Source organism: Castor canadensis, chromosome 13 (genome assembly GCF_047511655.1).
Source record: "Castor canadensis chromosome 13, mCasCan1.hap1v2, whole genome shotgun sequence".
NCBI lineage: Eukaryota > Metazoa > Chordata > Mammalia > Rodentia > Castoridae > Castor > Castor canadensis.
Genome location: NC_133398.1, coordinates 101,494,827 through 101,522,532, shown reverse-complemented (window position 1 = coordinate 101,522,532; position 27,706 = coordinate 101,494,827). Strand labels below are relative to the sequence as shown.

The 27,706-nt window shown below is 37.4% G+C and overlaps 2 protein-coding genes across 4 annotated transcripts in view; one reads left to right on the top strand and one right to left on the bottom strand.

The window, feature by feature from the left end:
- Window positions 1-27,706, top strand: part of Cenpp (centromere protein P) — a 227,631-nt gene that overhangs the window by 113,958 nt on the left and 85,967 nt on the right. The gene's annotated exons all lie outside the window — the stretch shown is intronic.
- Window positions 469-25,517, bottom strand: Aspn (asporin). Its single transcript, XM_020158530.2, has 8 exons — window positions 25,283-25,517; window positions 17,505-17,777; window positions 14,670-14,782; window positions 10,420-10,633; window positions 9,316-9,426; window positions 4,672-4,765; window positions 4,158-4,296; window positions 469-1,699 (listed from the first exon to the last, which is right to left on the bottom strand). The coding sequence occupies exons 2-8, from the start codon at window positions 17,746-17,748 to the stop codon at window positions 1,502-1,504; spliced, it is 1,113 nt and encodes a 370-aa protein (XP_020014119.1). The 5' UTR covers window positions 17,749-17,777; window positions 25,283-25,517; the 3' UTR covers window positions 469-1,501.

The window sequence follows — 27,706 nt, the reverse complement described above, 5'->3', positions numbered from 1 at the left end:
TTGGCACACCTGGAGAAATTGTTGTTTGTCACAATAGTGGCAAGTGGGAGACACAATATTACTGGCATCTAGTGTACTGAGACCAGGGAACCACTAAACATTCCACAATGTACAGGATAGTCCCCACCCCAAAGAATGATCTGGCCAAAATAACAATAGCGCCAAAGTTGCATAATGCTGGTGTGAAGAATGAGATCTTATTTAGGCACTTAGTCAAACCCTCCACTCCCTTTTAAACCTCTGCAATATTGTCCCCCTACCACCACTAAAAAATTTTTAAATGTAGTTTTTGAGGTAGTTTAAAACGAAGATGAATCTCTTTCATAGCACAGGAACTATATGGTATATTTTAGTTTTGTTATTAAAAATAAACGTTAATGATACTCTAAAAATGTTATATATCATTAGTTTTCTGAAAAATAGTATATGTTCCTGGATGGAAGAAGAAAAATTAAACCAAAGCACAAATATTTTAAAGCAATGTTTTAATGATGTTTTCCTTATTTTCTAATTTTTCTTAATTTATGTTGAATACCAATTAGAATACATAAAGTCCTCTTTTGTACAATTTCAGTTTTTGTCTGTTTTACGTGATGCTCTGCCTATTTAGTTAGGCCAGGTTTGTTTCTTAGAGCTATTCACTCTATGTGTATTTGAGGACAAAGAAATTTTACAGTTGATAGGTGTCCAGATTCTTCCAAGCAAGGTTTTCCAAAGAGATATCTTAAAAATATTCCTGAATGAGGTGGCGGCGTTATATAACATAACACCTGACAGGCTACTAAAGGCGCACAATAACTAATCATAAAATGGGAGTTACAGGTTTTATATAAACACTCACTAGGCCTTTTCACAGAAGTTTTATAATCAGGTAATAATTTAAAAAAATCATGTGTGATAGCCCAAAACCACCTCTTGTGAGTAGTATCTATTCAGTTGGTAATGAATACTTACTGAAAGTTTTAAGAGTTACCTTTAAACATAAAAGACAGGCTCTTACACATGAGGGGTTTAATATGATTCTATCAAACCATACTTCAACATGATTAAAAATATTACAGTACTGTCCAAGTTATTGAAGAAAGAATAAGAATAGTGTAATGTATTTTTCATATTGCTGTCCTTTTTGGCTTTGTTCTAACAGCAAATGAAAGAGCACACATGTTGCTAAGTCAAGCATCCCATTTACAGTACACTTCTGCTTAAAATGCACTTGATAACAAAGGGCTAAATACTGAATGTCTTATGTTTTGCTACTGAGAAAGGAATGTTCAAGCAAGATATTTATGCAAAAACATTTGTATGCAAAAAGAAATTGCTGTAGATGCCTGTTTCTGTTAATCCTTATATATCAATAGTTGGCAAAATTCTGTTGAAATTTTTTGTCATTTACCATGAGGGACAGATTTTTGGTTATGTGTATGCTACCATTATTAGTAGAGTTCAAGTATTCCAAATGTAAGAATTTTTGAATTTTATATGCAGTGGACATTATTAATCATTACTTTCTGAAGTTCCCAAGCTGAACACTCATTCTACTCAGAACACACCGAAATGTTGCAGGTTGTATTTCCCAGTACTTCATTGGGTTGTGGAATAAACTTATTGCACTGTATAACGATTTCTTCATCTTTGGCATTGTTGGACAGAAGTCATTCACTCCCACTTTCGTAATTGAGTTAGAATGAAGGAAGATTATCTGTTATGGTAAGGGGGAAAAGAGTGGATTAAAAATACCAACTAAATGTAAAATGAAGATAATTTGTTAAATAGCTTTTTTTTTTCCTTCAGTACTGAGGATTGAATCCAGGTCTTCATGCATGCTAAGCAAGTGTTCTACCACTGACCTAAATCCCTACCACTTTTGATATTTTTAAATTTTGAGACAGGGTCTCACTAAGTTGCCTAGGCTAACCTCGGACCTGGAATCCTCCTGCTTCAGCCTCCTGAGTAACTAGGATTGCACGCATAGACATCGTGCCCAGCTATAATCAGCATTTGTTTATGACTTTATTCATCTGCTTATTTTACATTGGTTTAAATGTATTTTCACGTAAAATAGATGCACTTATTTATGCATGTTGAATAACTATTGTAATAGCTCATGCTCACATATTATACAAGAAAGTATTTGGGTGGGATTGTAGCACAGAACTGATGCCAAGGCCCAGAGCATACTGCCTGGTCAGCTTGGCCACTTTGTTTCTCCCCTCTTCCCCCTTGCTATGTAGTTACTTCTATGCCATAGTTACATTAATTTATTTTGTAGTTGAATCTTTCTTTTGCACCAATGGACAAATCGCAGTTTGTAGGCTGTATATACATCAATAAAAGTTAAACTGTTACCCAAAAAGAATAGTTAATATAGGAACTTTCCTTCATTCCCATTAACAGCTATCCTATTTCTTCTTTGGGCTTTCCTTGCAACTGCGAGATTTCTAGGAAGGAAAAGCAGTCTACTGATCTGACTACATTTTGGCATATGCGCAAGCAGGAGCCTTTTTTCTGGTGAAGCTAGAATATTGGGTTTGACTCTCATTGCTTCTAGATTCTGCTTTTACTTTTACTCAGATTGATCTGTGTCTGATCATGAAAGCTGTAGGCATTGCTAAAATTTGTATGTTTGGCCTGCAACTCACCCTTTTCCTATACCAGTCCTGGAGTTTTGTGACAGATACTTTATATGGTTCCTCTATGTTTTCCTGCTGCTCAGTATTATATCAGTGTATCATTTGCCACAGCATTGAGCCAACTGAGAGTGAAAACGTGCTGGGCATGGGTATGTTTCCTTGTAGATGTTCACTGAATTGTACACTTGTTACTTGTATTGCTTTAATTCTGCTCATCAAAACATGCTAACAAGAATGCAGGTGGATATGACAGCGATGAGAAGCTGGGGTCCAAATTGTGGAGCAGAGTAGCAGGCATGCATCCAGGGAGGACTGGCTTGAGATAGGGCAGACCTAACCAAGCTTACAACTGACAGACGTGCACATGCAGTATCCAAAAATGTCAGAGCACAAGGTGTTACTGCAAGATCCACACCTGCACACAGCACATCTTGTTGTGGCTTTGGGTCCCCAAGAGGTACAGTGAACAAAACTTGTTTAAAGATAGATCAGAAAGAAGCCAGAAGTGATGGCACATGCCTGTAATCCCAGCACTCAGGAGGCTGAGGCAGGAGGATTATGAGCCTGGGCTACATAGGCAATTTCAGGGCAGTCTGGGCTACATAGTGAGATGAGACCCTGTCTCAAAAAAACAAAATCAAAAGAAGATCAAAAAGAAATCTACAAGAAGGAGAGTGTGTAATGCCCAGTTTTGTTCTAAGTGTATTTTTGGTTCTTAGAAGGTAAGGATTTTGCATAGCAAGGAAAACCCATGAGAAAAATAAGTTAATGTGAAATAGCATTATGTAGGGCCATAGAGGAGAATCAGGGAAATTGTGAATGTCCTAGAATTATGTGTATAATAATGTCTTCATTTTCTGTGACCCCTGCACACAGGTAGAGTTGTAAGATGAGAAAGGTTTGTAATAATGAAAAACAACAAATGACCAAAAGTGAGCTTTTGTGTGTGAGTGTGGGGTTCTGAAAACCTAACTCTGGGGTTAAGCATCCTAGACAAACACTCTACCACTGAGCTCCATCTCCAACTCAGTATGAACTTTCATGCTACAAACACTGACTCAGCTAATTATATATTCTAGTTTGAATGTTTAAGAAAGCATACCTAGATATAACCTAGCAGCACACTGATAGTAAAAATACTTGGATCTTAATCCTCTTGCTGTGGTTATGAAATGTTAACAGCACAAAAAGACATGTGGATCTATTTGGTATCCTGGCCAGCCTTGCCTTGGAAACCTGAGCTTAAACTTTGCAAGCAACTTTGCCACAAGGCCTCGGCAGTTTAAGTAGGTGAACATGTGAACAGAAATGGGTCCTGCCCTGAGCTTCTTGTATTCCATCTTTGTGGAAACCATTCTTCTGATACATTTCTGCTAAAACACTTCACACAACCTGGAGACTCAGTATGTTTTAATTACACTTCCTGCATTTTTGGTCTTTTTTTTTTTTTTTTTTGAGACACTAATGTGATTTATAAAAACTAAAGAAAAGTGCTATTCTCTACCAAACACAAGTAGAACATTTTACCTGGAGGTATTTCAACTCCTGTAATCCCGAAGGGATTCTCTTTAGTTTATTGTTTTCCAAATGTATTTCCCTCACACGTGGTATGTTAGCAAAACTTCCATTTTCAATCTCCGTGATTCTGTTGTTTCCAAGGCCCAGCCTAAAAGAGATATAAAATGTATCACCTCTTGGACAGATGGTTAGATTTGATAGTTAGCTGAGAATACCACAATACTTCTTAGAATATAAGACTGTGCTATTCTTTAAGTATGTTCACATAAATGTGTTTCATGGCTTTAACAACCTATTTCAAGTCTGTAACAACCATCTCTTCCTGATTGAGAAATTACCTGTCCTAAACCTGACAAAAGGAAAAATTGCAAAATGGTTGTTTTCCTCTTTCCACTGGCTTTGCCCCTTGACATTCTCCAGTAGTCCTATAGTCATAAACTTAACCAGGGTCCTGATACATGTTCTCTGATTAATGTCTTCATATAGGCTACTGCTTCTAAATTTAGATCTTGGGAACTTTTACCTTTGTAGTTCCTTGTATCGTTTAAAATCCTCAAGTTCCACAGTTGAAATCTTATTATAATCTAAATGGAGTTCCAATAAAGTTGATGGTAGGCCTAATAAGAAAACAAAGGTATGTGTTAGGTTAAGGCCAAGTCCTACTATTTAATTGTCACGTTTTGGATTGTGATTTAGGCAATTTATAAGGTACCTACTTAAATCATTTTATTATGCATTATTATTTCAAACATACATGAAAGTAGAAACTGTTCTTACGAGCCACCATACTGTTGTCCAGCTTTAACCACTATCTCTACTCCATTTATTTATTGACTTATTTACCTATTTGTTTAGCCACATTTTTGTTGGAATATTTAAACTCAAATCCAATACACAATATAATTTCACCCATGAATAGTTTAACTGATGAGATCATTTATTCTTATGTAACTACCTTATCAATATCATATATGACAAAATTGGTATCTAACATCATCTAGCCTCTAGTATTCATCTCCCCCAGTTGTCTCAAAGATATCATTTTATAGTTGGTCTGTTCAAATCAGGATCCAAGTAAAGATTACAGAATACATTTGACCTATATCTTTTAAAATGTCTCTCCTTTGCCAAGGGTGGTGGTAACATGCCTGTAATCCCAGCATTCGGGAGCCTGAGGCAGGAGGGTTGCAAGTTTGAGGCCAGTCTGTGCTACAAAGTAAGACTTTGTCTCAAAAAGAAAGAAACCAAGAAAGAGAGGGAGAAAAAGAATGACAAGGAAAAAGAAACAACACAAAAACCTCAAGGGTAGTTCAGAGGTAGAGCACTTGCCTAGCATGTGCAAGACCCTGGGTTTGATCCCCAACACTGCAAAGAAAAAAAAAAGACAAAAGAAAAAACTTGTCTTTTTCTATAACATAGAAGGCTAATGTCCCGTGTTTGAGACATGAGTTTTGTGGATTTGGCTTACGCCTTCTAGGTGATATTTATCAGGATCCTAGTCTCTGATTTCTTATGACCTGGCCTTTCATCTGATGGGTTTGGCATACATTCATGGTTGCCACCATTCTTTCAATAGGAATTAGAAAATGGTATCTTTTTATTGTTTGTTTGATCCAGGGTCTCGCTATGATACCCAGGCTGGCTATGAACTCCTGGGTTCAATCCATCTTCCTGCCTTAGCTTCTTAAGTAACTGGGACTACAAGTGTACACTGCCACAGCCAGCTATGGTGATTTTCTAATTTTGTCATTCTTTCTAAATTTATTAGCTACAATTCTCTAATTTTCCCTCATCAAGCATTTAACTACTTTGTAATATAGTTTTTAGAGAAAAGGCAGCAGAAAAGCTTGAGTCTTTCAAATAATGAATTGATATACTGCCCAGAGGTGACCAGTGTTGCTTTTTTAACATCATCATAAACAATGCAAATGTTTACCCTATTTGAGATAGTTAATCCTTTGCATCATTTGTTCTTTCAGTTAATAGTAGCTTTTTTGCTTTTTGATTTTGTTTTTGTTTTTTCAGTAAATTTGGAAGTGCATCTGCAATGCGCTAACACAGGGGAGGCACCAGTGAACGTTCATTCTCTGTCTTCTCAAACTGGTATATCCTGACTTTAGCCCACCTGAGATGAATTGAAGCTGGAATGAAAAAAACTGACCAAAAGATTTAGGCAAGCCCCATTTTGTCCTATATACAATGTTTTTCAACCACAGGTTCTAGGTAGCTAGCTGGGAAAAGCTTTCGTATCATATTGTTGTTGTACTGGGGGTACATTGTGACATTTATAAAAGTTTTAACATTACATCCTAGTTGAATTCACCCCCCTCCATCTTTCTCCTGTATCCCCTCCCCCAGTCCTGAAATGGAGTTCTCATTTTTGTGGGGAAAGCTTTCTTGTTTTAAACTTTTGCTGAAGCATTTCCTTCCTATATTAGTGGTAAAGGCTAATGCATGTCATTGAAATATCTTTTTTAAAGGAACCCTCTTACACTGTTGGTGGGAATGTAAACTAGTACAACCACTCTGGAAAAAAATTTGGAGGCTACTTAAAAAGCTAGACATTGATCTACCATTTGATCCAGCAATACCACTCTTGGGGATATACCCAAAAGACTGTGACACAGGTTACTCCAGAGGCACCTGCACACCCATGTTTATTGCGGCACTATTCACAGTAGCCAAGTGATGGAAACAGCCAAGATGCCCCACCACTGACGAATGGATTAAGAAAATGTGGTATCTATACACAATGGAATTTTATGCAGCCATGAAGAAGAACGAAATGTTATCATTTGCAGGTAAATGGATGGCATTGGAGAACATCATTCTGAGTGAGGTTAGCCTGGCCCAAAAGACCAAAAATCGTATGTTCTCCCTCATATGTGGACATTAGATCAAGGGCAAACACAACAATGGGAATGGACTTTGAGCACATGATAAAAGCAAGAGCACACAAGTAAGGGGTGAGGATAGGTAAGACACCTAAAAAACTAGCTAGCATTTGTTGCCCTCAATGCAGAGAAACTACAGCAGATACCTTAAAAGCAACTGAGGCCAATAGGAAAAGGGGACCAGGAACTAGAGAAAAGGTTAGATCAAAAAGAATTAACCTAGAAGGTAACACCCACGCACAGGAAATCAATGTGAGTCAATGCCCTGTATAGCTATCCTTATCTCAACCAGCAAAAACCCTTGTTCCTTCCTATTATGGCTTATACTCTTTCTACAACAAAATTAGAAATAAGGGCAAAGTAGTTTCTGCTGGGTATTGGCGGGGGGAGAGGGAGGGGGCAGAGTGGGTGGTAAGGGAGGGGGTGGGGGCAGGAGGGAGAAATGACCCATGCCTTGTATGCACATATGAATAATAAAATTTAAAAAAAAAAGAAATATCTTTTTTAATATCAATAGTCTTGATATAGCTGAATTTATTTTGATTCCAAAAATTCACTTTGAATCCTAAAAGTAAATAAATTAGAGAGCAGGAAAATAACTCTTGTAAATTGAGAAGTTGCAAATTTCTTGCTTTTGTTAATTGAGCTTCATTATATTTATGGAAAGATATCCCTCCAATATGTAAAACAGAGGTTCAGTCCCCAAACACTATATATACTCATTAAGTAGATTATGCATACATATAAAATTATTAGAAAAGTAAATGATATACTGGCCAGTCAATTCTAGAGTAGACTTTAGGAAATTGAAGAATAGGGAAATCTCGAAAAAGGATTTGAAGAGCTTAAGGGGACCGTGTGTCACCTAGGACATGAAGAAGGTAGGTAACCAGAAAAAGCACAGTACAGCTGTAAAACAGGTGTGAGCAGAATTGTGAATCTGGCAGAAGCAAAGTAAATGCCAACAAATATTAGCATGCTTTTGTACAGAAATATTTGTTTTCACTGCAAACAGGTACCCCCCTCAGTAAAATTTCCCAACAAGAATAGAAAAGAAGACATTTTTCACCACTCTCCTCATATTACCTCTTCCTGGTATGAATCCCCAAGAGGTCTGCCATTTCCTTCTACCACAATGTGCAGTACTAAGGAATGGGGACGTGGAGGCAGTCAGTGAATTATTACATTTCAGTGAATTATTTATTAAACAAACAAATTTGCTTCTGAATGTCAGAGAGATCTTAGAAGAGCAGTTACATAACTTGAACAATTCAATTCCAATTTAAATTTCTAAAGATATAATGTTCTTAGGCTCTGAAAAAAATCTTAAGAAGTTAAACTAAGATATGCTTTGAAATTTGAAAGGGAATTGTAATTAAGGTATTTTATAGTATAGGAAAGTCTGCTATGATTAGGTAAATGAAATCTAAGTGAAAGATCACTGTTTGATTAATAATAACAGCCTTGCTGTGGCTTAAATTCTGTTTGCTTTGTTAATCTCTGGATCAAGGAGTAGTAGAGCAAGGGTTCTGGTGAAATCATTGTCTTTGAGCACAAGTTCCAAGAAAGGCAATCAGTCCTATCTAGCAAGTCATCAGATAATGAGCTTGGGAGTAACAGTTAGAAAACTGTTGCCATCTAAGAAAGTTAAGTATTTTGAGATGCTTCCTCAGGTCTCATGCATCTGGAATAAACAGTGCACTACTCCCTCTGGTAGGGGTGTTGTCACTTATGTGCCAGACACTGTCCTCAAACCTTTTCATGTATGGGCACATTAATCTTTCTAATACTCTTGAGAAGACACTGGTATAAGAGCCCTTGTGGCAAGGTCATTCCTGACAAAGTCAGGGCTGCTCCTGTCTGGCCTCACAGGCTCTCCCTCAACTTCAGCACCACAGTTGGGGATGAGGGTATGGCCCCATGCAGCTTCCTCTTCTTTATTATGCTCTACAGAATTCTCTACCTATAATGCACTTCATAGAATGACAGGTGTAGATGAGTAAATGCCAGAAAAGAGAAGGAAAATTAGAAGTTCTTTGCTTCGTAGTGTTTATTCTTACTACTAGGGAAAAAACAATTATGGTTTAATACTGTCGAAAAATTCACTGCATATGGTTCTCTATTTGTTTGTGAAAAAAATACTAATTTATACTGGCACAAGGACTCCTAATTGTGTTGTTTTGACAATGTATATTGTAAACTTTGTAACGTTACATTTAATGGTCATTGAAACATGATAATTTTAAAATACTATATCCTACATAAGCACAAACCTTTAGGAATTGAGGTTAGTTTTGCTTCAGCAATTCTGATATGGAATGCCGTCACCCCTTCAAATGCCCCTGGCTCGATCCCATTATTCTCAAGAGGGTTTGCACTCATTTCTGTGGGGGAAAATGACATGATTTAGCACACATAGGTTGTATGTGAAGGAAACTCAACCATGCACTGAGACACATCCCAAGAATATTCTGAGAAGTGTGAGCTTCATTGTTCACACTAATTTTCCACTTAATATACCAGTTTTTATCTACTATCCTTTCTGTCAGCCTTAGATAAAATGCTGTTTTGTATTTTGTAAACTGGAATACATAAAAGATTCACTTCTTTGCTTTGAATTTTTAAATAAATAATACCACTCTTCTCCAACCATGAGCATGATAAAGGTTTTGTTGTTGAATATTGCACCAGGAAAAAAAATGATTTCCATTTTATTTGCTTCCTAAACTTTTTTTTCTTAAATCCTAAGTGAATTTGAAATTATGTGATTACAGAAATATAACTTTGATGAAATGCCAATAAGAAGCTATGTGGTAAATGCCAGGTACCTGGTTAAGAGGGTAAATGAATGTGAATCTTACTTAGGAATTTTGAGTGGATACTGTGGGCAGATGGCATGGGTGTATGATGGGCATTAGAAATAAAAGAATGCAGTTTAAATTATACAACAAAAGGTTCCTTAGATCAATAATCTTAAAGCAGATAACCAAGCTTCATGTTTACTTTCCAAATAATATCAGAATTAATTTTTACATTATATTTGAGTAGTTTATGCAGTACATTCAAAATACTGCCATTATGTTAAATAAAAATAACATAGATTTTATTAAGGAGGTTCCAGTTTAGAAAACAGACCACAACTAGGTATTTCTAAGGAGATTCTTAGGAAAGAGAGAGACAATATCCCAAAATCTTTCGTTAAGTGCTGTAAATTTTGTTTCACATTTTAATTGATTTATAAATGGTTTATGTATGTAAGAATTATTAGATTCAAAAATTAAGTGTGGAAATTTCCTTAAAAGTTAATGAAAATAAAGTCTTCTGTATGTTCATGTTAATTACAATTTCAAGATGTCCCATTCATTTGGAAAACTTACCCAAAACATGTAAGGAATTCATTCCTTTGAATGTGTCCTTTTGTATTTTTTTAACTTTATTATCATGAATTCTGAGTTCTGCTAATGATTTGGGAAGATTAAGTGGTATTTCACTTAATTGATTGTGGGATAAATATAGCCTTCGCAACTTCTTTGTGGTTAGAAAGGTTTTTGGATGAATCTTTGTTAGCTTGTTGTTGTTCAGAATCAGAGCCTGGATAAAGCATAGAAAGTTGCATAACATTAGGAAGTGGGTTTGATTTACTGATATTCTACAATAATTAGTCATGGAAGTCGATATGATTTCTGCCATTTGTGAATTGGCCAACCATATAAAATGTTCCCATCCCAATTAAGCTTAAAAAATACTTAGTACTGAGTTGGAATAGTGCAGAGCTTTAGTGATTGATGTTATGCCTTTGGTTTAGGTACAAGCTTATCTTTTAAATCTTTGAGTAGGCCATATATTCACATGGTTAAGGCTTCAGCCTCTACCCAACTCTTCATGAAAGTGATCAACAATATCATATTTATTTTATCTTAAAATGTATTTGCTCTACAAAATTATTTAGTATACAACAAATATGTTTTTACATGATTTTATCTACTTAGAAAGGCTCATTTTTTTGATGTGTACTAATGTTTACCATTTCTTCCAGAGTAGAGGCTTATAAGGAAAACCCTACAAAGTGTCCCCAGCATTCTGGCATATTTTCAGGCCCTCAGTACCGAAAGATCCTGAGAAATGGCCCCACCCCTTCTCAGTCCTGCAGCTATTTCTCAGGGCCCCAGAGCAGCACTCTTCAAAGGGGCCTTAACCCTGGAGAGGGAAGGGCTTGTACCAGGAGGCAGCCAGATCCTTCATGATTGTTTAAGGCCTCATGTCTATCATGGGACAATGAAATTCTGGGATGTAAGGAATTTCAGAACCAACATTGTGGGAAAGTCATGTTGGTCACCCTGATAACTGTTTTCATCACAAAATGACAGCGTTTGATTCTTTCCTTATTGCCAGATTGTACAGAAAGAATATTTGATGACAAAAAAGGATGCTGGCAAGTTGCTTAGTATCATTAAGACCTTTTTATCCCTCTCTAATAATGGAGACTGTCCGATTCTCTCAAGGAACAGCTTGAGATACATTCCTTTTATAAACTTTGTCCACAACTCTGTTCTACAGTATCTTCCCTTTGTTTCTTGACTGATTTAACATGACTCACATTGTCATTGTTTTTCCATAGCAGAAATACACTTTGGCTGCCCAATAAACTCCCTTTACTTCAGTTCCTTTACACAGTTCACCCTCAGCCTTTTGTGTCTCTGTTTTGTCACCCTCCTTTGGAACATACCACTACTGTTAAAGGTTTCACTTGAGAATGGTTAACTCTAAGAGAAAAGGGGAAACTGCATCTTGTTGCCACTTAGCAAAATAGGCTCCTTTCTGATTGTATGATGCCAGCCATCATACAATTATACTATTAATTATATCTATTAATTATACTGAAAAATGAGGTGGGGCAAATCTAACAATTTGGTGGATAACAAAGATGGTTTTATGACCCTTCACTTGACCCCATGAGGTAAATTTAGCAGAAATTGCTTCTGGCCCTTGAGTAATATAGAAATGGACACAGTGAAGAATAGTGACTTGCCTGTGGTCAGCCTGCAAGTGAGGGTCAGATCTGCCTCACCTACAGTCAGTGTGTGCCTCAGTGAGATGCAGGTACAGTGCATAGGGCTTTTGCCAGGTTTTTTTGCATTCTTATTAATACATGCAGTTTCTGGGGCTGCATAAAAGGAATGGTGAGTAATAAAACTAGGGTAAAAGTTTTATTCAGCACTGACAAATGATTCACACAATGCCTGGCATGAAGGGCTTGGCAGACTGATTTCAGGTCAGCTGTACTCCCAGTGTTAGCTTTTACATGAGCAACTGGCTGTCACAGAACCCTAACTTCATCATTAACAGGCAGTGTGATTATGTATAAGGACAGAAGTGTAGTATGTAGAAGTCATGATGAATGTGTCTGTGATAGTGGCAAGAAGAGAGGGGGAGATCTGAGAATGGGTCTCACTTGCTCTCTAAAAAATATTTTCCTTTGTGTGTTAGTCCCAGCCTCAAACAAGCAGCTGAAACATAGCTAAGATTTGTAGAATGTCTATAACATTTGATTTCTCCTGTGAGATAGATACCATATAAGGAGACATAATTAAATAAATGTTTTATAATTATGCAATATCCCCACACTTCAAGTATAAAGCATGTACTTTTAAAAGTGCTTACAGCCTGGAACAGTGGTGGTGCCTGTAATCCAAGCTACTTGGGAGCTGAGGCAGGAGGATTTTGTGAGCCCAGGAGTTTGAGAACAGCCTGAGCAACATAACAAGACCCCATATCCAAAAAATAAAAAAGATTTACACTAGTATATTGGGTCAATCTCCTCATATTAGCCTGGCAGTAATACTACTTAGCATTTGGAAGAATCCTTACTATTGCTGAGCACCTTACCTGGATTTACCCATTTAATCTTATAACCACTCTCTGAGATCCATGCTATTATTATTCACTCTGAGAGCTGACAAAGATAAGGCTACCTTACCAGTGGTAGAGCAAGATCTGACCCATGTCCATCTGACACCAGCACATTCATCTTTAAACACAGTGCTATATACAAGGTGACTAAATGGACATTAAGGAGGCCTAAGAATGCTCCCAACACCTTTATTCTCACTTCCCAGTGAATAACAACAAGAATACATGTGGATTGAGTCTTTGGAATACTCCTAACATAATAAAATAACATAAATTAGAAAATTTTTATGGCTCTGGTATTAAATATGCCACTAGTTCTTATAGTTGTCTAAGCTGAATGTGGTTTGAAGATGTGGTGGAAGCATTCATAGGCTGTATTTCCAATTCCTCTCTTTTTGAATTCCACATACACATACACATACATATATATGTACCCTGAGATGTGTATTATTTTCAGTCTCTGATGGTAGAATCATGGCCTTGGTATTCTCCAAACATTTCTATGGTATGACGTTTATGGGTAGACGAAGTGTACAATGCATTGTGTTATTGCTGATTGTCTTAACATTTAAGTGAAGCCCATTATAAATGTATGTTCTTCCAGTTGCTTTTGAAATACATGTATACACACAAAAAACTGAATTTTATATGGAGCCTTACCAAATCTGATCTGTCTACATAATTTGAAAGGGAAAGGATCAGCCAAGGCCCATCTATCTGGGTTGGAGGGAAGCCAACCCAGACTCTAGCCACTAGTACAACACCTTGCCAGTCTGCCTTCATAGGAGAATTGACCATCCTGTAGTGCTTGTCCTTCATCCAGGGTGACAGGGAGGCAAGGTGACCTCGTATCTCCCAGGTATGGATCTGTACCAAGGGGTTGGTGCAGTTAATAGTATTCTCTACCTTCTCCTCCTAGTGCCATACCTTACCTAGCGATGACAGCCCGGAGTGTGGGGAAATGGGCTGGAAGAGGCAGTCCTGACTCACTGCCCCAGATAGTGCAGAACCAGAACTGGTCCTCTAACCTATGCCAGCCTCCACAAGGCAAGAGTGGTGTTGAGGGAAGGAAGTCATGCCCCCTAGCTGTGGGCAGTGCAAAATCAGGCTCTCTCTCCAAACTCAATTTCAGATTAAGTCAGTAGTTCTACTGGAAAGTTCAAAATGTTAAGCAATCTTAGGAAATTAGAATACAAATAAACATAATAAGGGAATAATTCTTTTTCATCTCTCAAAGTCCAGGAAAGATGCCATACATGTATATATTAGTCAGTTAGACATTTTCTATTTTCTAATGCTGCTGTTAGAAATTTGTCATGTCTTAGGTTAAAGGATTGGGTACAGTTTTCTTATACATATGCTGAAGATTAATGTAAATGTTTTCTTATTCATATATTCTTATTATATATTCATATAATTTCATTATAAGAAATTATAATTTACCTGACTAAATTATAAACTCATTTAAGGACCATTAAACTCTTAGCCAACAGTCTTCCACCTGGCTGTTATTCAATAAATGTCAGTTGAATTAAATTATTAGTTGAATTGAATCTGTAATTTTTAATTGGCTAGAATCTTGCTTAATACTGGGTTTTTATCATACTTCACCCACAGAAAATTAAGACTTTTTTTACACTAATATAATATAATGAATCATTTCAGCAGTGACAGAGATACTCATTTAAATATTTTTAAAATATGAGCATATTCTTACATAAAGTGAAGTGAGTCCTTTAAAATCATTTTCTTTGATTTCCTTAATTTTGTTGTTTTGAAGGTCAACCATGCGAGTGTCAAATGGAATATTGCTTGGTACAGAGGTCAAACCTGAGAAATAAACAAACATGTTATAGACACTAGACAAGATCACTCATGTGATATGTGTGTACATGCATATTCTAGAAAGTGGTGCTGAAGATGACATCACTAATATAGTAGAAGTAATATATTGAAAAATCCATGGTTATCATTATGTAATAGATGACTTAATATTTGTAACAGATGACAAAAGCATTGGGGTTTGAAAAAGCCTCAGGAGTTTTTTTAGGTAACTTCATTTTTTGGTGGTACTGGGGTTTGAACTCAGAGCCTCACACATGTTAGACAGGCACTCTATCACTTGACCCACTCCACCAGCCCCAACTCATTTATTTTTACAAGGTATCTGTCTTGGGCCTGGCCAGCTCCAAGGTAAAATAAATGGGAATAAGATGGGGCCCTTTGAAATGAGGAGCTGACAGGCAGCTGAAGCTTACATGATGCACTTTTGATTGAAGACTACTAGCTTTCTTTTCTCTTTTTCTTTTTCTTGGGTGGGACTGTGGTTTGAACTTAGGGGCTCCACACTCACAAAGCAGGTGGTCTACCACTTGAGCCACACTTCCAGTCCATTTTGAACTGGTTATTTTGGAGATGGGGTCTTGCAAACTTTTTGCCTTGGCTAGCTTCGAATTATGATCCTGCCAATCTCACCCTCCCAAGTAGCTAGGATTACAGGAGCGAACCACCAGTGCCCAGCTAGAACACTAGCTTTCTGTATAAATTTTCAGGCTTTATTATGAGAAATTTGAGTGTTTTGATCATTTTTGAAAAGACCAAAATGTAGAAAGTTGTGCTTAGAAAATTGATAGATCATTTTCATGTACATTATCAAAAATGTTATTACCCATTTGCTGTAAATAATTAACTCCTAATTAGTTGTAAATTCTTCAATTAACAAACTTCTTATTTATTCCTACATAACTTTATTATCATGTAAGTGGGAGGTATACCTTTATTTACATGATCCTGCCATGGACAAGGTGAAGTGTGTGTACTGGAATCTCAGATGGACTCAGGAAATATTCCTCATGGGCCATGAGCTCCTGAGTGAAAGGTGTGGGTATTTGTGAAGTTATTAGGGTACAGTAGAAAATATTGTAGATACCCCAGGTTTTAGAGATGCCAGGAATGTAGAATGTTTGCCAAGATAGGCCTCACCCAATAAGCACAACCATCCCATGAGAGATGTCATGTGGACTACAAATGACAAGCCATAGGTGTGGGGCTGCCCATGCCCTCCACAACCCACATCACACCACCATGTACCCTGGATGCCAAACATGGATTACAGGATTTAATATTTGCCTTCTGGGTTTTGGTCTTGCTTTGAACTGATCCTTCCTTGCTATTCCATTCCTCCCCTTTGGAATGAGAGTATGTACTCTGTGCCATTGTATCTTGGAAGTTTTTGATTTTATAGGGGTTCATAGCTAAAAGTTTGTTTTGACTCTCAGAGGAGACTTTGAATTTGAATTTTTGAACAACACTGGAACTGTTAAACTATGGGGACTCTTAGAGATGCACTAAATGCATTTTGCAGTATTAGATGGCCCTGAGCCTTTTGGGGGCCAAGGGTAGAATGTATGGTTAAAGGAGATGTGTATGTATGTCATGTTGACAAGGGATGGACTCATGATGGTTAATGTTGATTTGTCAACTTGATTGGATTGAGCAATGCCTAGATTAGTAAAGCACATCTGTGGGGGTGTCTGTAAGGCTGTTTGCAGAGAGGCTTAAGACCTGTCCTGAATGTAGGTGACACCATCCTGAAGACTGGGCTTGGATGAATAAAAGGCGAAAGCTACTAACACTGGCATTCACTGTTTCTGCTTCTCAGCTGCCATGAGGTGAGCTGTTGTGCTCCGCCACACCCTCCCACCATGATGAACTAAAACCTCTGAAACTTTCAGCCAAAGTAAATCTTTCCTCCTTTAAGCTGTTTTGCTCACTTTTGTCACAGTAACAAAAAACTTATCAGTAAGACAAGATACTCAGGTTGAAGGAGTAGCTCAAGTAGTAGAATACCTGCCTAGCAAGCATGAGGCCCTGAGTTCAAGCTCCAGTACCACAAAAAAAAGAGAGAGAGATACTCAGATGAGAATTACACATTTTAAAGCAATTCAGACATTTCTTTTCTAGGCAATTCTAAACCCAATTCAATCAAAACCATTAGAGCATTATCTTTAACATATCTAGCTGAAGATTTCACAAAGTCTGTGTGACCCATTTCATTGTTCTTCTTTTGTTGCCCTAGAATTTTACCAGCAAGTACAGTCTCAACCTGCTAACACCCAGGAATAAACTACAATGAAGAAAATAAAAGTGAAGTGCTTTGATTTAAACAGAAAGAAATGTTCTATATGTGAAACCACCCCCCTTGGTTTCTTCTGTTATTCTGAACTGTTTACTGGCTGTTTTTTGTTTGTTTTGGTTTTTTGTTGTTGTTTTTTTTGGTGCCAGAAATCAAACCCAGGGCTTCAAGAATGCACTGTACCACTGAGCTATATCCTCAGCCCCCTTCTTTTTCTTATAAGAATAGTGAGCTTACTGTCTTAGCTCTCAAGTAGTTGGGATTATAGGCACACATTACCATGCCCAGTTTTCATCTAAGCATATAAATGAAAAAATATAGTCAACAGGATGATTTTTGAAATTTCAATGACTTTTTCTGTTATGTTTGTCAACATAGCTTTATTCTTCAAAAAAAAAAGTTGATTTATGCTCTTACCTAGATCAGAACAGTGTACAACTCGTGAGTAGCACTGGCATCCAAACGGACATGTTGGAAACAGATCAAACGGGAAAAAGGGGTTTACTGGCTCTTTTGTGGGGAAAAGAGAGTTGTCGTCGTCGTTGTCGTCTGCATTTTCCATGTCCTTCAGCATCATATTCTTCAATGTCATGTGTGAGGGGCTAACGAAGGGTTTGGCAGAGCACACTACCAAGAGCAGTAGGAGCACATATTCCTTCATGCTGTCTCGTGTAGAAGTCTGATCTCAGACTAAACAGATGTTGGGTATTAAGTAAGAGTTTAAACAGAACCTCTGCATGCATACATCTCTCAGTGCTAGCAAGAGTATGATGAAAGGACATTTTTATCCATTGCCAGGTACTGGGAAAGTAAATTTATAAACCTTTTGACATGCAGCTCAGCAGCATGTTTTGGGAGCTTCAATAATTCTATTTTTTAGAGTCCAGTCTCAGAAAATAATTCTGAATTATACATACATGCTCATCACAGAATTATTTATAATAGGAAAAAAAATTAAAGACAATTCCAACAGTTAAAGGATAATAATAAGATAAAATAGGGTATATTTAGTCTGTGAAATATTTTGGACCTCACAAAATGTTTGCAACAATGTTTAAAAATATAGAATATAATTTTTCTAAAATGAAAAAGTATAGAAAACCAATGCCCAGTATACTTATAAACACAAAGAAGAAAAAACCCATCACAAATATAACCTGATTGATGATGATAAGCTCTGATGGTAGAACTATGGATGAATTAGTCTTATTTTTTCCTTTAATTTTTATAATGAGCAATAAATATTACTCTTATAGTTAGAAAATGAATAATTTTTTAAAACATTATCATACCTAACTCTCTGCTTCCAAAATTCTTCCATTGCCTAATATCTATGTCATTGTCAAAGGAACATTCTCAGTGTCCCTTAGACAATATTTAGGAGTTTCCTTACTTCTTTTCACCATCCCCAACTTCTCACTCTTTTCAATGGTCACTTTTTCCACAATATCATTGGGGTCTTTTTCCTTCTAATCTGTTCCATTGTCTAATACCTCATGTAAACTATCTGGTATCTGGACTGCTCTGTTTTACTCATTTCTCCCCTAAGTTCTAGCTGGTCCATTGTTTTTTGTGTGGACTGTGTTATTTCTAGTCTTTTCTTTTTAAAGGTTGCACAAAACTGGAAAGTACAAATAAGAACGTTCAAAGCATAAATTCATTGTCATCTTATGATTGATATTCCCACAGATGTGTTTGTATATCATAGTTTCTTGGCTTTCACTTGTAAAACTTGTACATTCTTAGAAATTTTCAAAAATTAGTAAATCATCCAAAATAGGGATGTCCTAGAGATGTCCATTGACAAGACTGAGTTCTGACAGAAGGGAATCTGCTCACTGTCACAGCAAAAGGCTCTACAGAATGTCCCTCAGCCTCAGGACCTAACAGCTTATATAAGAGAGAGTTCTAGTCAGTCAGTACTGGCCCAGCCTCAGGAAGACCACCTTCCCGATCCTTGGGTCATCCCAGCTGGTTACTATTCCCCAAAACTGAGAAACCAATTTTAATATCTCTCCACAGGAGAGAGATTCATTAACTTAACTAACACACATATATATGGTTTGCCTTTTTCTAATCATCAGGAGAGGGTTAGAAAATCCTGTCATTAGTTATTAACTAGATAATGATGAGATAATTTTATATGCTCCAAAAGTCAATATGGTGACATCAACATCTGCCCCTGAGTAACTGAACAGTACTGGCCAAATTAGTATGGTATCTTTGTGATGATCTATACTTGATTGTGCTAGGAAAGAGCTTACAGGACAAATCTGAGAATGGTAAAAGCTTTTTATATGTTAATAATCTCTGAATCCATTTTAAAAGTAGCCCTAGCTTCACATCTGTACATACTTTGTGGAAGTGTCAACTCAGAACTTATTCTAAATTTTCTTCATGTTAAATAAGATGAAATGGGATTCCAAGAACTTGGCTGGTGACTTCCTCAAGGTCACCAATCAAATAGAAATGGAGCCACAGTTAGCTCTCCTGTGTCACAACTCCCTGTTCTGTGCCACCTGCTATTACTACAACCACATGCCAGAGGGGCTGTTTTCTTATTCAGAAGATAAGAAAACGTATGTTAGCTTCACAAGCACATACTGTCATCTCTTCTTATCCACAGATTGCCTTACACAAAGGGACACATACATAGCTTGGACATGGAATGAACGATTGTGTGGTCAGGTTTGTGTGGTGCAGAGTGAGGCTGTGATGCCAACAAGGCCCCAGTGCTTCTGTTGGACAGCTAGGGTGAGAATAACCTACTGTCCTGTTGCTGCTGTGGGCTTCCCTGTCAGTCATTCTGGAAATCCTGACTTGGGGTCCTGGTGAAGGTCACCTGGGCTTCATTTCCAATATCTCTTTTTTTCTATCTCCGCTTCTCGGCTGCCTAAACTAACTTTGACTCATTGTGTTTGACTTTCCATGTGATTGCTGGCTCCTTAGAGTTTAGTTGCCAACTTTGCCTCAATCTCCAAAAGTCAGCTCTTGGTCCTAAGCTTAACTGATACTTGTCCCTGAGTCTGTTTATTTTTTAGCATTCTTACATTGCAGCTCTGTCTTCCAAGGTACACAGCTCCTCTTGACCTTACCTGACTTTGGCAATGAAAAGCTTTCAATTGCAACAATATTACTTGAAGTTGTTGGAGTTGTTCAGGACATTTTTTTAAGTACCCGCTGTGCCCAAGGCATGATGTCAAGATCTGAATGGGTGAGGTAGAACACATCTCTTCCCCCTTCTTCTCTCCCCATGCTTCCTAGTCAAAAAACAACTACCACCCCAAATCATCCACTCTCAGATAAGTATGGGATTATTGTTAAAGTTAACGCATAAATGTTAGGTGCATTGGTAGAAAAAATAAAAGGCCTGAATTAGTAAAATCAGTGTCAACTGCATACACTGACTTGGGGGGGCCTTTAACACTAGATGTGAGTGTGCAGAGCTTTGAAAGTACTATTCTTCAGCAAGTGTGTCTGCTTCTCCTAACCTTCAGTTAATGCTTGAGACCAATAGCACTAAAGTCATCTGTAATAATACAAATGCATATGAAAAAGACTGAAATAGAATATACAATGCCTAGTAAAAGGGATAGACTGAGGCATTTTTTTCTTGTGCATAGATTTTTAATTATGTTGCATTAAAAAAATTTTTTTTGGTGGTATTGTGGTTTGAACACAGGGCCTCATGCTTGCTAGGCTAAAAGCCTCTTGTTTGGTATACAGGTGCTCTACCACTTGAGCCATTCCACTCATCCCCTAGAATATTTTTTAAATTATATTTTTGACTGAGTATGGTGGCTCACACATGTTATCCCAGTTACTCAGGAGGCAGAGTAGGATTGCAGTTTGAGGCCAGCCCAGGCAAAAGTTAATGAGACCCCCATGTCAGCCAACAAGCTGGGTCTCGTGGCACATGCCAGTGGTACCAGCTACATGGTAGGCATAAATAGAAGGATCATAGTCCAAGTTGGTCCAGGAAAAAACATGAGACTATTCAAAAAATAACTAACACAAAAAGGGCTAGGGGCTTGTCTCAAGTGTAGAGCACTTACCTGTGTAGCATGCTTAACAAGCATGAAGCCCTGAGTTCAAACCTCAGTACAGGGTGTGGTGGTGCACACCTATGATCCTAGCTGCTCTGAGGTATAGGTAGGAGGATTGTGGCCTCAGGCTGACCTCAGGCAAAAATGAGAGACTCTTCCTGAAAAAGAACTAAAGTAAAAAGGGCTGGAGGCATGGCTCAAGTAGTAGAGGACCAGCTTACCAAGCTTGAAGCCCTGAGTTCAGACCTCAGTTTTGCCAAAAAAAAAAAAAAAGATACTTTGGTTTTTTGAGACAGGATCTTACAAACATAGCCCAGGCTGACCTTTAACTTGCAATCCTCCTGCCTCAGCTTTCTGAGTGCTGGAATTACAGATGTGCCTCACCACACCTAGCATTAAAATATTTTAAATAGCAGTTTACTAACAAAATCTTTTTTGCTTTGGTCCTACATTTTTCTACCTCGTCTTTAGCATTAGACTCATCACAGATGCTACAATCAAAGGTTTCCTATATACACTGTTCTGACCTATCTCCCCCAAAGGCCAAACAAAAACACCTTCCTGCGAAATTATTTTGGAGATCACAATTTTTGAGGCTTAACTCCATTTTCTGGTCGATAGGAAATGAAGATTTTAATTAAGGGTTCTTTTTGCTTGCTTGTTTTGGTTTTGGTTGGTTGGTTTTAGTTTAAGTGTTTGCTTATAGAAATGTTGAGCTATATGGCCTTGAGTTTTTCAGTCTAAACCAAAAATATGTTTTGCACATAATATACTGAAACTATAGAATTAAGAAAACTATGGTACTTTTTAAAAACACGTATACCAAGAGGAATGTATTAGTGTTTCAAAGTGGGTACCAAGAATGCATCGTGGTTTTCCATGTGGCCTGGCGGCAGGGGCGAGGGCTGGCCTTGTTCCCTGTGCATGCCATATGCTGGTGTCTCAGATTCCTTTAGCCTACTTGTCTCAGTGAGCTCAGAAGAGGCTCCCCTAGTGCTGGGTGGAGGGTCAGGCTGAGGACCAAGTGTGAGAAGGAGAATTCAAAGCTGAGAAGATAAAGAAAAGGTACACAGGGCAGAGAAAAGGAAGCAGACCAAGGATGGACTTGCTTCTCTACCACATCCTGTGCTGACCAGCACACCATGGGTCAGTTAGACATCAGCCAGTGTTCCTTCCTTTCTTAGACTGAGAAGTCTCATGAGAGCCTCTCTGCCTGTATTCAAAACTGAGGTAAAATGAAAATGTGAAATTGAGACTTGCTAGCTTTAAGCTGTCATAGTGCAAGAGCATTGTAATCACTGATTGATGGAGACAGCCACCTCTGTGTGGCAGTTGGGCTCTTCCCTGGTGAAAGATGAAGGCTTGTGGTACAAGACCTGTCATCTTGTTTAGACTCCCTCCTGATTGTGAAGGTTCTGGAACATTCTACCACTCTTTCTGAATAGCTTCAGTGAAAGGACTCCTAGGGAACATAGCTACCTTCTGACAGCATTGACTACTATTACCCACCTGTGACCGGTACAAAAATCTTTATGTTGAGACCAAAATGCCTTCGGCAAATCTTTTTCTGTTTGCTAGTTCTATCTTCTAATAGTCATATAAAATATATCTAATCTTTCTGAGTTCTCTTGTCCTAGTTACTTGCAAAGAAAAGTTCAGTCAACCTTGACTCACTGAGTTTAACATTTGTAGTCTTCATCTGATGTTGGTGGGCCTCTGCCACAGGCTTGAGGAGCCCAAGTGTAAGCCCTAAGCCTCTCCCTGTTCCAGCTGTGCAAATGTTTGCCAATAGGTAAATATTGGACATGGGGGAACACCATATAGTAGTGCTTTCTTCTATTAATCACAAAGAATACAGGGAATAATATTTCTTATTTAAGATAGGATGTTTAAGTTTAAAATTTGAGTTTATTCAAATGGTTCAAACCCAATTTTATTAGTTTTGGCATCATGCAGACTGTGATATTTTTAAAACTTGAAAATATTTATATCTTGTGCTCAGGAAGACTCAATATTTCCCTGTTTTAGACCAGTTTTGCTGTGTTTTCTACTCATGGGAAGCTTTAGGTTCTGGTCTCAAGTTTCCACTCATCAGGAGGCTCTTGGGAATATTATTCCAGTGCTCTTGCTGTTACTAATAAATCATAACTGTTTAGAGCTAAGAGTTGCCTGTGAGATTCCCTCCTAGGGCTATCTTCACACAGGAAGAGGCTGAGGCTTTAGGCATCCAGACTCCCTGGAGACAACAGAGCTGAGACAACTTCCTCATTCCCCACTGGTGGTGCTTTTAACCATGTTCACAGGCTCTGGACTTTCATCTCATAGTTACTTCTAGACCCTAACACATATCCTGTGGAAAAGACTAGTCAAGGTTTGACCAGGTTGTCATCATCTTTTATAACAGGACTACAAATGTAGCTAAGAAGTCTATAAGCTTCCTTTTTACCCCTTAGCTGGTCCACTAACTTGGAATGGAAAATTTGTCTAAGTGAAATGGTATTTCCTCTCAGATACTATATTTGGTAAATAAATAACTATGCTTTTAAATCCCATGTTTAAAGGTCTGCTTGACAACTCTTCCTTAGGCTTAAGTATTCCTATCAGTTCATGAGTATCAGTCATAAGTTTCAGTTATTAATGTGACATAACATTCCCAGTATGCCTCACAGTGAGAGTCCAGACTACATGCAGATATAATCAAGGCACAGTCTTATAAACTAATAAGATAAAAGTCCAAGCGTCCATTTGCAAACTTACAGTACAATTTGTTCATGGACAGTGCTTCTTTTTAAAACATCACTTTCTTAAGTAGAAGTTTCTTTTACCTTAGGTATAAATATTCTGATTAAAGAACTAGCTGTTCATCCTTTTATGTCAGTTTTTCCTTCATCGGTTTTTTAAGCATGTCTAGCAATCTAGCTGCTAATTTGTTCATTTTTTTTTAAATCCCTTTCCCTTTATGTGTCTGACATTTCTTATAGTGCTTTGTGAAGTTAATCTATTTTGTTTTAAACCTCAGATCAGGTATCGGACATAATATTCCTTTTTCAGTGTAGTGGTTAGTTGTAACAGAAGACTACATATCCTCCATTCTTTCCACTGCTACACTATCTTGCTTAGTGCCAAAAACAAACTAAAAACATCAAGATACTTTTATGTGCATGTGGGCTTGTCTCTGTCTCACTCTGTCTGTCTCTCTCCACCCTCAACAAATCAGTGATTCTTGGTGGGGTTATAAAAACAAAAACACATTACTCTTAGAGAAATAGGTAATTATAAACCCCTCAGGTTCTTTATGACTCAGTCTTACAACATGTGGCTACTGTTTCTTGACTGCCAGACCTCTGAATAGAGTAACGTGAAAGAAAGCTGTGTCCCATTTAGATTACTAGCAAGTAGATTGTCAAATAACCTAAGATTGTAGATCTAAGATTTAGTAAAATATTTACATTAGAAAAGAACAAAGGAAATCTTTGAATGTGTTAAATGCTGACTATGGATTTAGTGAAAAAAAAGTCCTTAATCTTTCATATGGAATACAGAACTGCAAATGCTGATAAGCATTCTGTCTTGGCATTATATGGATTTCCATTTTAATTGTCCAGTACCATTTCATTATATAAGAATAAGAAAGATAATCTGTCAAGGAAAAATGTAGGCATTCAAATGTCTAAGTAGGAATGACATTTGAATAGTTCAGTTTTAAAAACACATTAAAAAATATCAGTTTTATCCTTTGCTAGAAATATTTACTGTTTTATTTAATGTATCTGTGTTATCCCCAAACTTTATTATCACTAATTATTAGAGCAATGTTATTTTCCTAAGAGAACATGTAAGTTATCTACTTACATAATTTTAAAGTCAGTCATATTAGCATTTATGGTAAAGCCTAATGTTAGGTTTTTACTTAGTTATAAAAATGGCACATAATTACATTTAAAATAAATTTATTATATATAAGACATTAAACTAGAGTGATTTTAGATACAAATTTAAGTTTGCATTTAAATGCTAATTTTGAGAAACAACTGAGATAAGCTTTAAACTATCATTATTTATAAACATTTAAACTAACATCAATATCTCCTTAGTATTAAATGTAAAGTAATTGTACACCAGTACATGTAAGCCAACATGAAAACATACCTTGTCAGAAGAGAGTAGTTTTCTTGAAAGTAGAATTTATCCACCTTGTACTACTTATCTACAATGTAAGTGTTCTCAGTCACTGTTTCAGAAGAAAAGATGAGGTGTTACACTTAAGAGACAAAACACCCTCCAACACAGCCTCTGGTGTGGCTGCACCCTGGGTGATACCAGAATAAACTGCTCCTACAGATTAGTCCATGTTAGTACTGAGGAGCGAGATTAAAACTTGTTACTGGTCATATGTTTTCCATCACTGTTTGTATCGTAGCCAAAACTTCTAGCTAAACTCTAGACGTCTACTGGAAGATTCGAAAGAAAAAAAAAGTTTAATAATGCATGGCAACTGGCCACTGAAGTTGCAGTCAGAGTCACTGAAGAAATACCTGATTTGAAAAAATACTTTATGAAATTCTTAACTGAATTAACACATAAAAATTATTATTTCAAAACTTACCCCATATAGACTAATACAACATTTATCAATCTTAGTAAGGAATACCAGTATTATTGAAGTGCAAACCCAAACTCCAGATGTACCTGAGAAAGGAGGTATGCATTTGTTTTCTCCTAATGACTGAAGCAGGTTACTCAAGATCTTTTTTTCTTTTTTAAGCTCTTAACCCTGCAATAAAGCATGTCAAAGGGAACTGCAGACCAGATCCTGCAAGTTGCTCCCTGCCTCCAGCATGTGTTATAATGTAGACAGCTGTGTGTAGCAGGTAACCTTCTCTTGGGATCCTTGCAGCCTTCCCTTTGCAAGACCCTCAGCTGTGCCTTCACTGATGTTTTGGAGACCTGAGAGCAGAGAAGATGCCATCCTCTGAGAAGAAAAATCATTGTTTATGTCTTCTTTTCCATTCACCCCACGATATTGCCCAATTACCACATCCACTCTGACATAATTCTTTAAAAGAGGATGTTTTTCTGACTCCAGTGACAAAGACTCACTGATATAGGTGACTCCGATGGGTCATGTGATTGTTGTGTGGATTTGGGAACAGCCTATTTGCAAAGAGCTTTTTCAGTGGATTAGCACAATTTATCCTGACAGAATCTGTCATAAAGAATCCAACCAACTGTTGGTCCTACTCTCCAGAGAAATAGAACAAATGTTTAAGTAAGACAGCTACAGCTATGAACTACTTGTGCCTTACATGTGCACATACCCACATGTTCATCCTTCCATCATTTAAAAATGCTAATTCTTTAACCTCAAGTGTGACAGGCAGCTCCACAGCCCTGTACTGCAACCCTAAGTGTAATTTAGGTGCTGCTCCAACCCCGGAGCAGCTGAGGAAAAGACAGCCTCCTGTTGGGTTAGAATGCTCATATTCTTAGTTATTCAATTATATTGTAGTTGCAAATGTGTTGTTAACTTGATGACTTGGAAACTTCATGAAAGCATGAGCTGTATTCTATTAATCCTTGTGGCCAGAGCATCCAGCATCTGCCTGAATTCCATCACAGCTCACTCATAAACAGGAAGCCCTTGAGTAAAATCGTTTGTCCTGTATAATGCTTTGTTTTGTTTTTTCAGCATTTTATTGAAGCATATATTACAAAGAGATAAACACCATAATGGTACAACTCAATTAATTCTTACAAACTGATTCCTGATCAAGAAATCCCAGTATTTCCCCAGACCCTCCTTACTCTCCTCAAGGAAGCCACTCCCTGACTTCAACACCATAGATTATTTCCTGAATATTGTAGTAATGTGCATTCTCTTGTGTCTGGCTGTTTTCATTCAACATTAGTTTTTGGAGAGCCACTCATGTCATTGCAGTTAACAGTAGTTCAATCTCATTACCATGTAGTATTATAGGAATACACTACAAATTATTTATATATTCAGCTGAGATAATTACCTTTTGAAGAACTGCTGTGAACATTTTTAATCATTTGGGTATTAGGTGGGAATTATTATATTTAAAAGGTATAAGATTTCATCTTCTCTTGAGAAAGAAAAGATGGTTCCACTTTTGCATGTCAGCATTTGTCTGGAGCTCAGGCTCCTTCTCTCGGGGAATGTATGTTTTTACTTCTCTGCTCAAACTGTGTCCATATCACCCTCCAGGAAATTTTATACCAAATTTATATATATCCTGACTAATGCTTTGTGACAAAACTGGCCCTGAAGTCCAGCAGAGCTGAGGATGTAGGCCAGGATCCTCTTGCCTCTCGTGGATTTGCTGCTGCAGGGTCACAGGGCTGAGCTCTCTCTTGTCATCTCACTTGAGGTTTCCAGTTTTAAGAAATAAATTATTGTCATAAATGGTTATTTAGCATGAATTTTGTGTGAATTTAGAATGAAGGGCTTATATAATTTAGGTTTTTATATTGTATGGATATCACAGGGTGGATCAAAAGTCAGTTTGCTTTGTGGAATCAGTACTTTGTGGTTTTTGTTTTAAGTACACT

What these genes read in the sequence shown, in the direction of transcription:
- Aspn (XM_020158530.2), bottom strand. Translation starts at nt 17,748, where the DNA reads ATGAAGGAATATGTGCTCCTACTGCTCTTGGTAGTGTGCTCTGCCAAA. An exon ending in ACTAACCTCAATTCCTAAAG is followed by an intron (nt 4,766 to 9,315) that starts GTTTGTGCTTAT and finishes TTTTCTTATTAG; the next exon opens with GCCTACCATCAACTTTATTG. An exon ending in AGGAGTTGAAATACCTCCAG is followed by an intron (nt 1,700 to 4,157) that starts GTAAAATGTTCT and finishes TTACCATAACAG; the next exon opens with ATAATCTTCCTTCATTCTAA.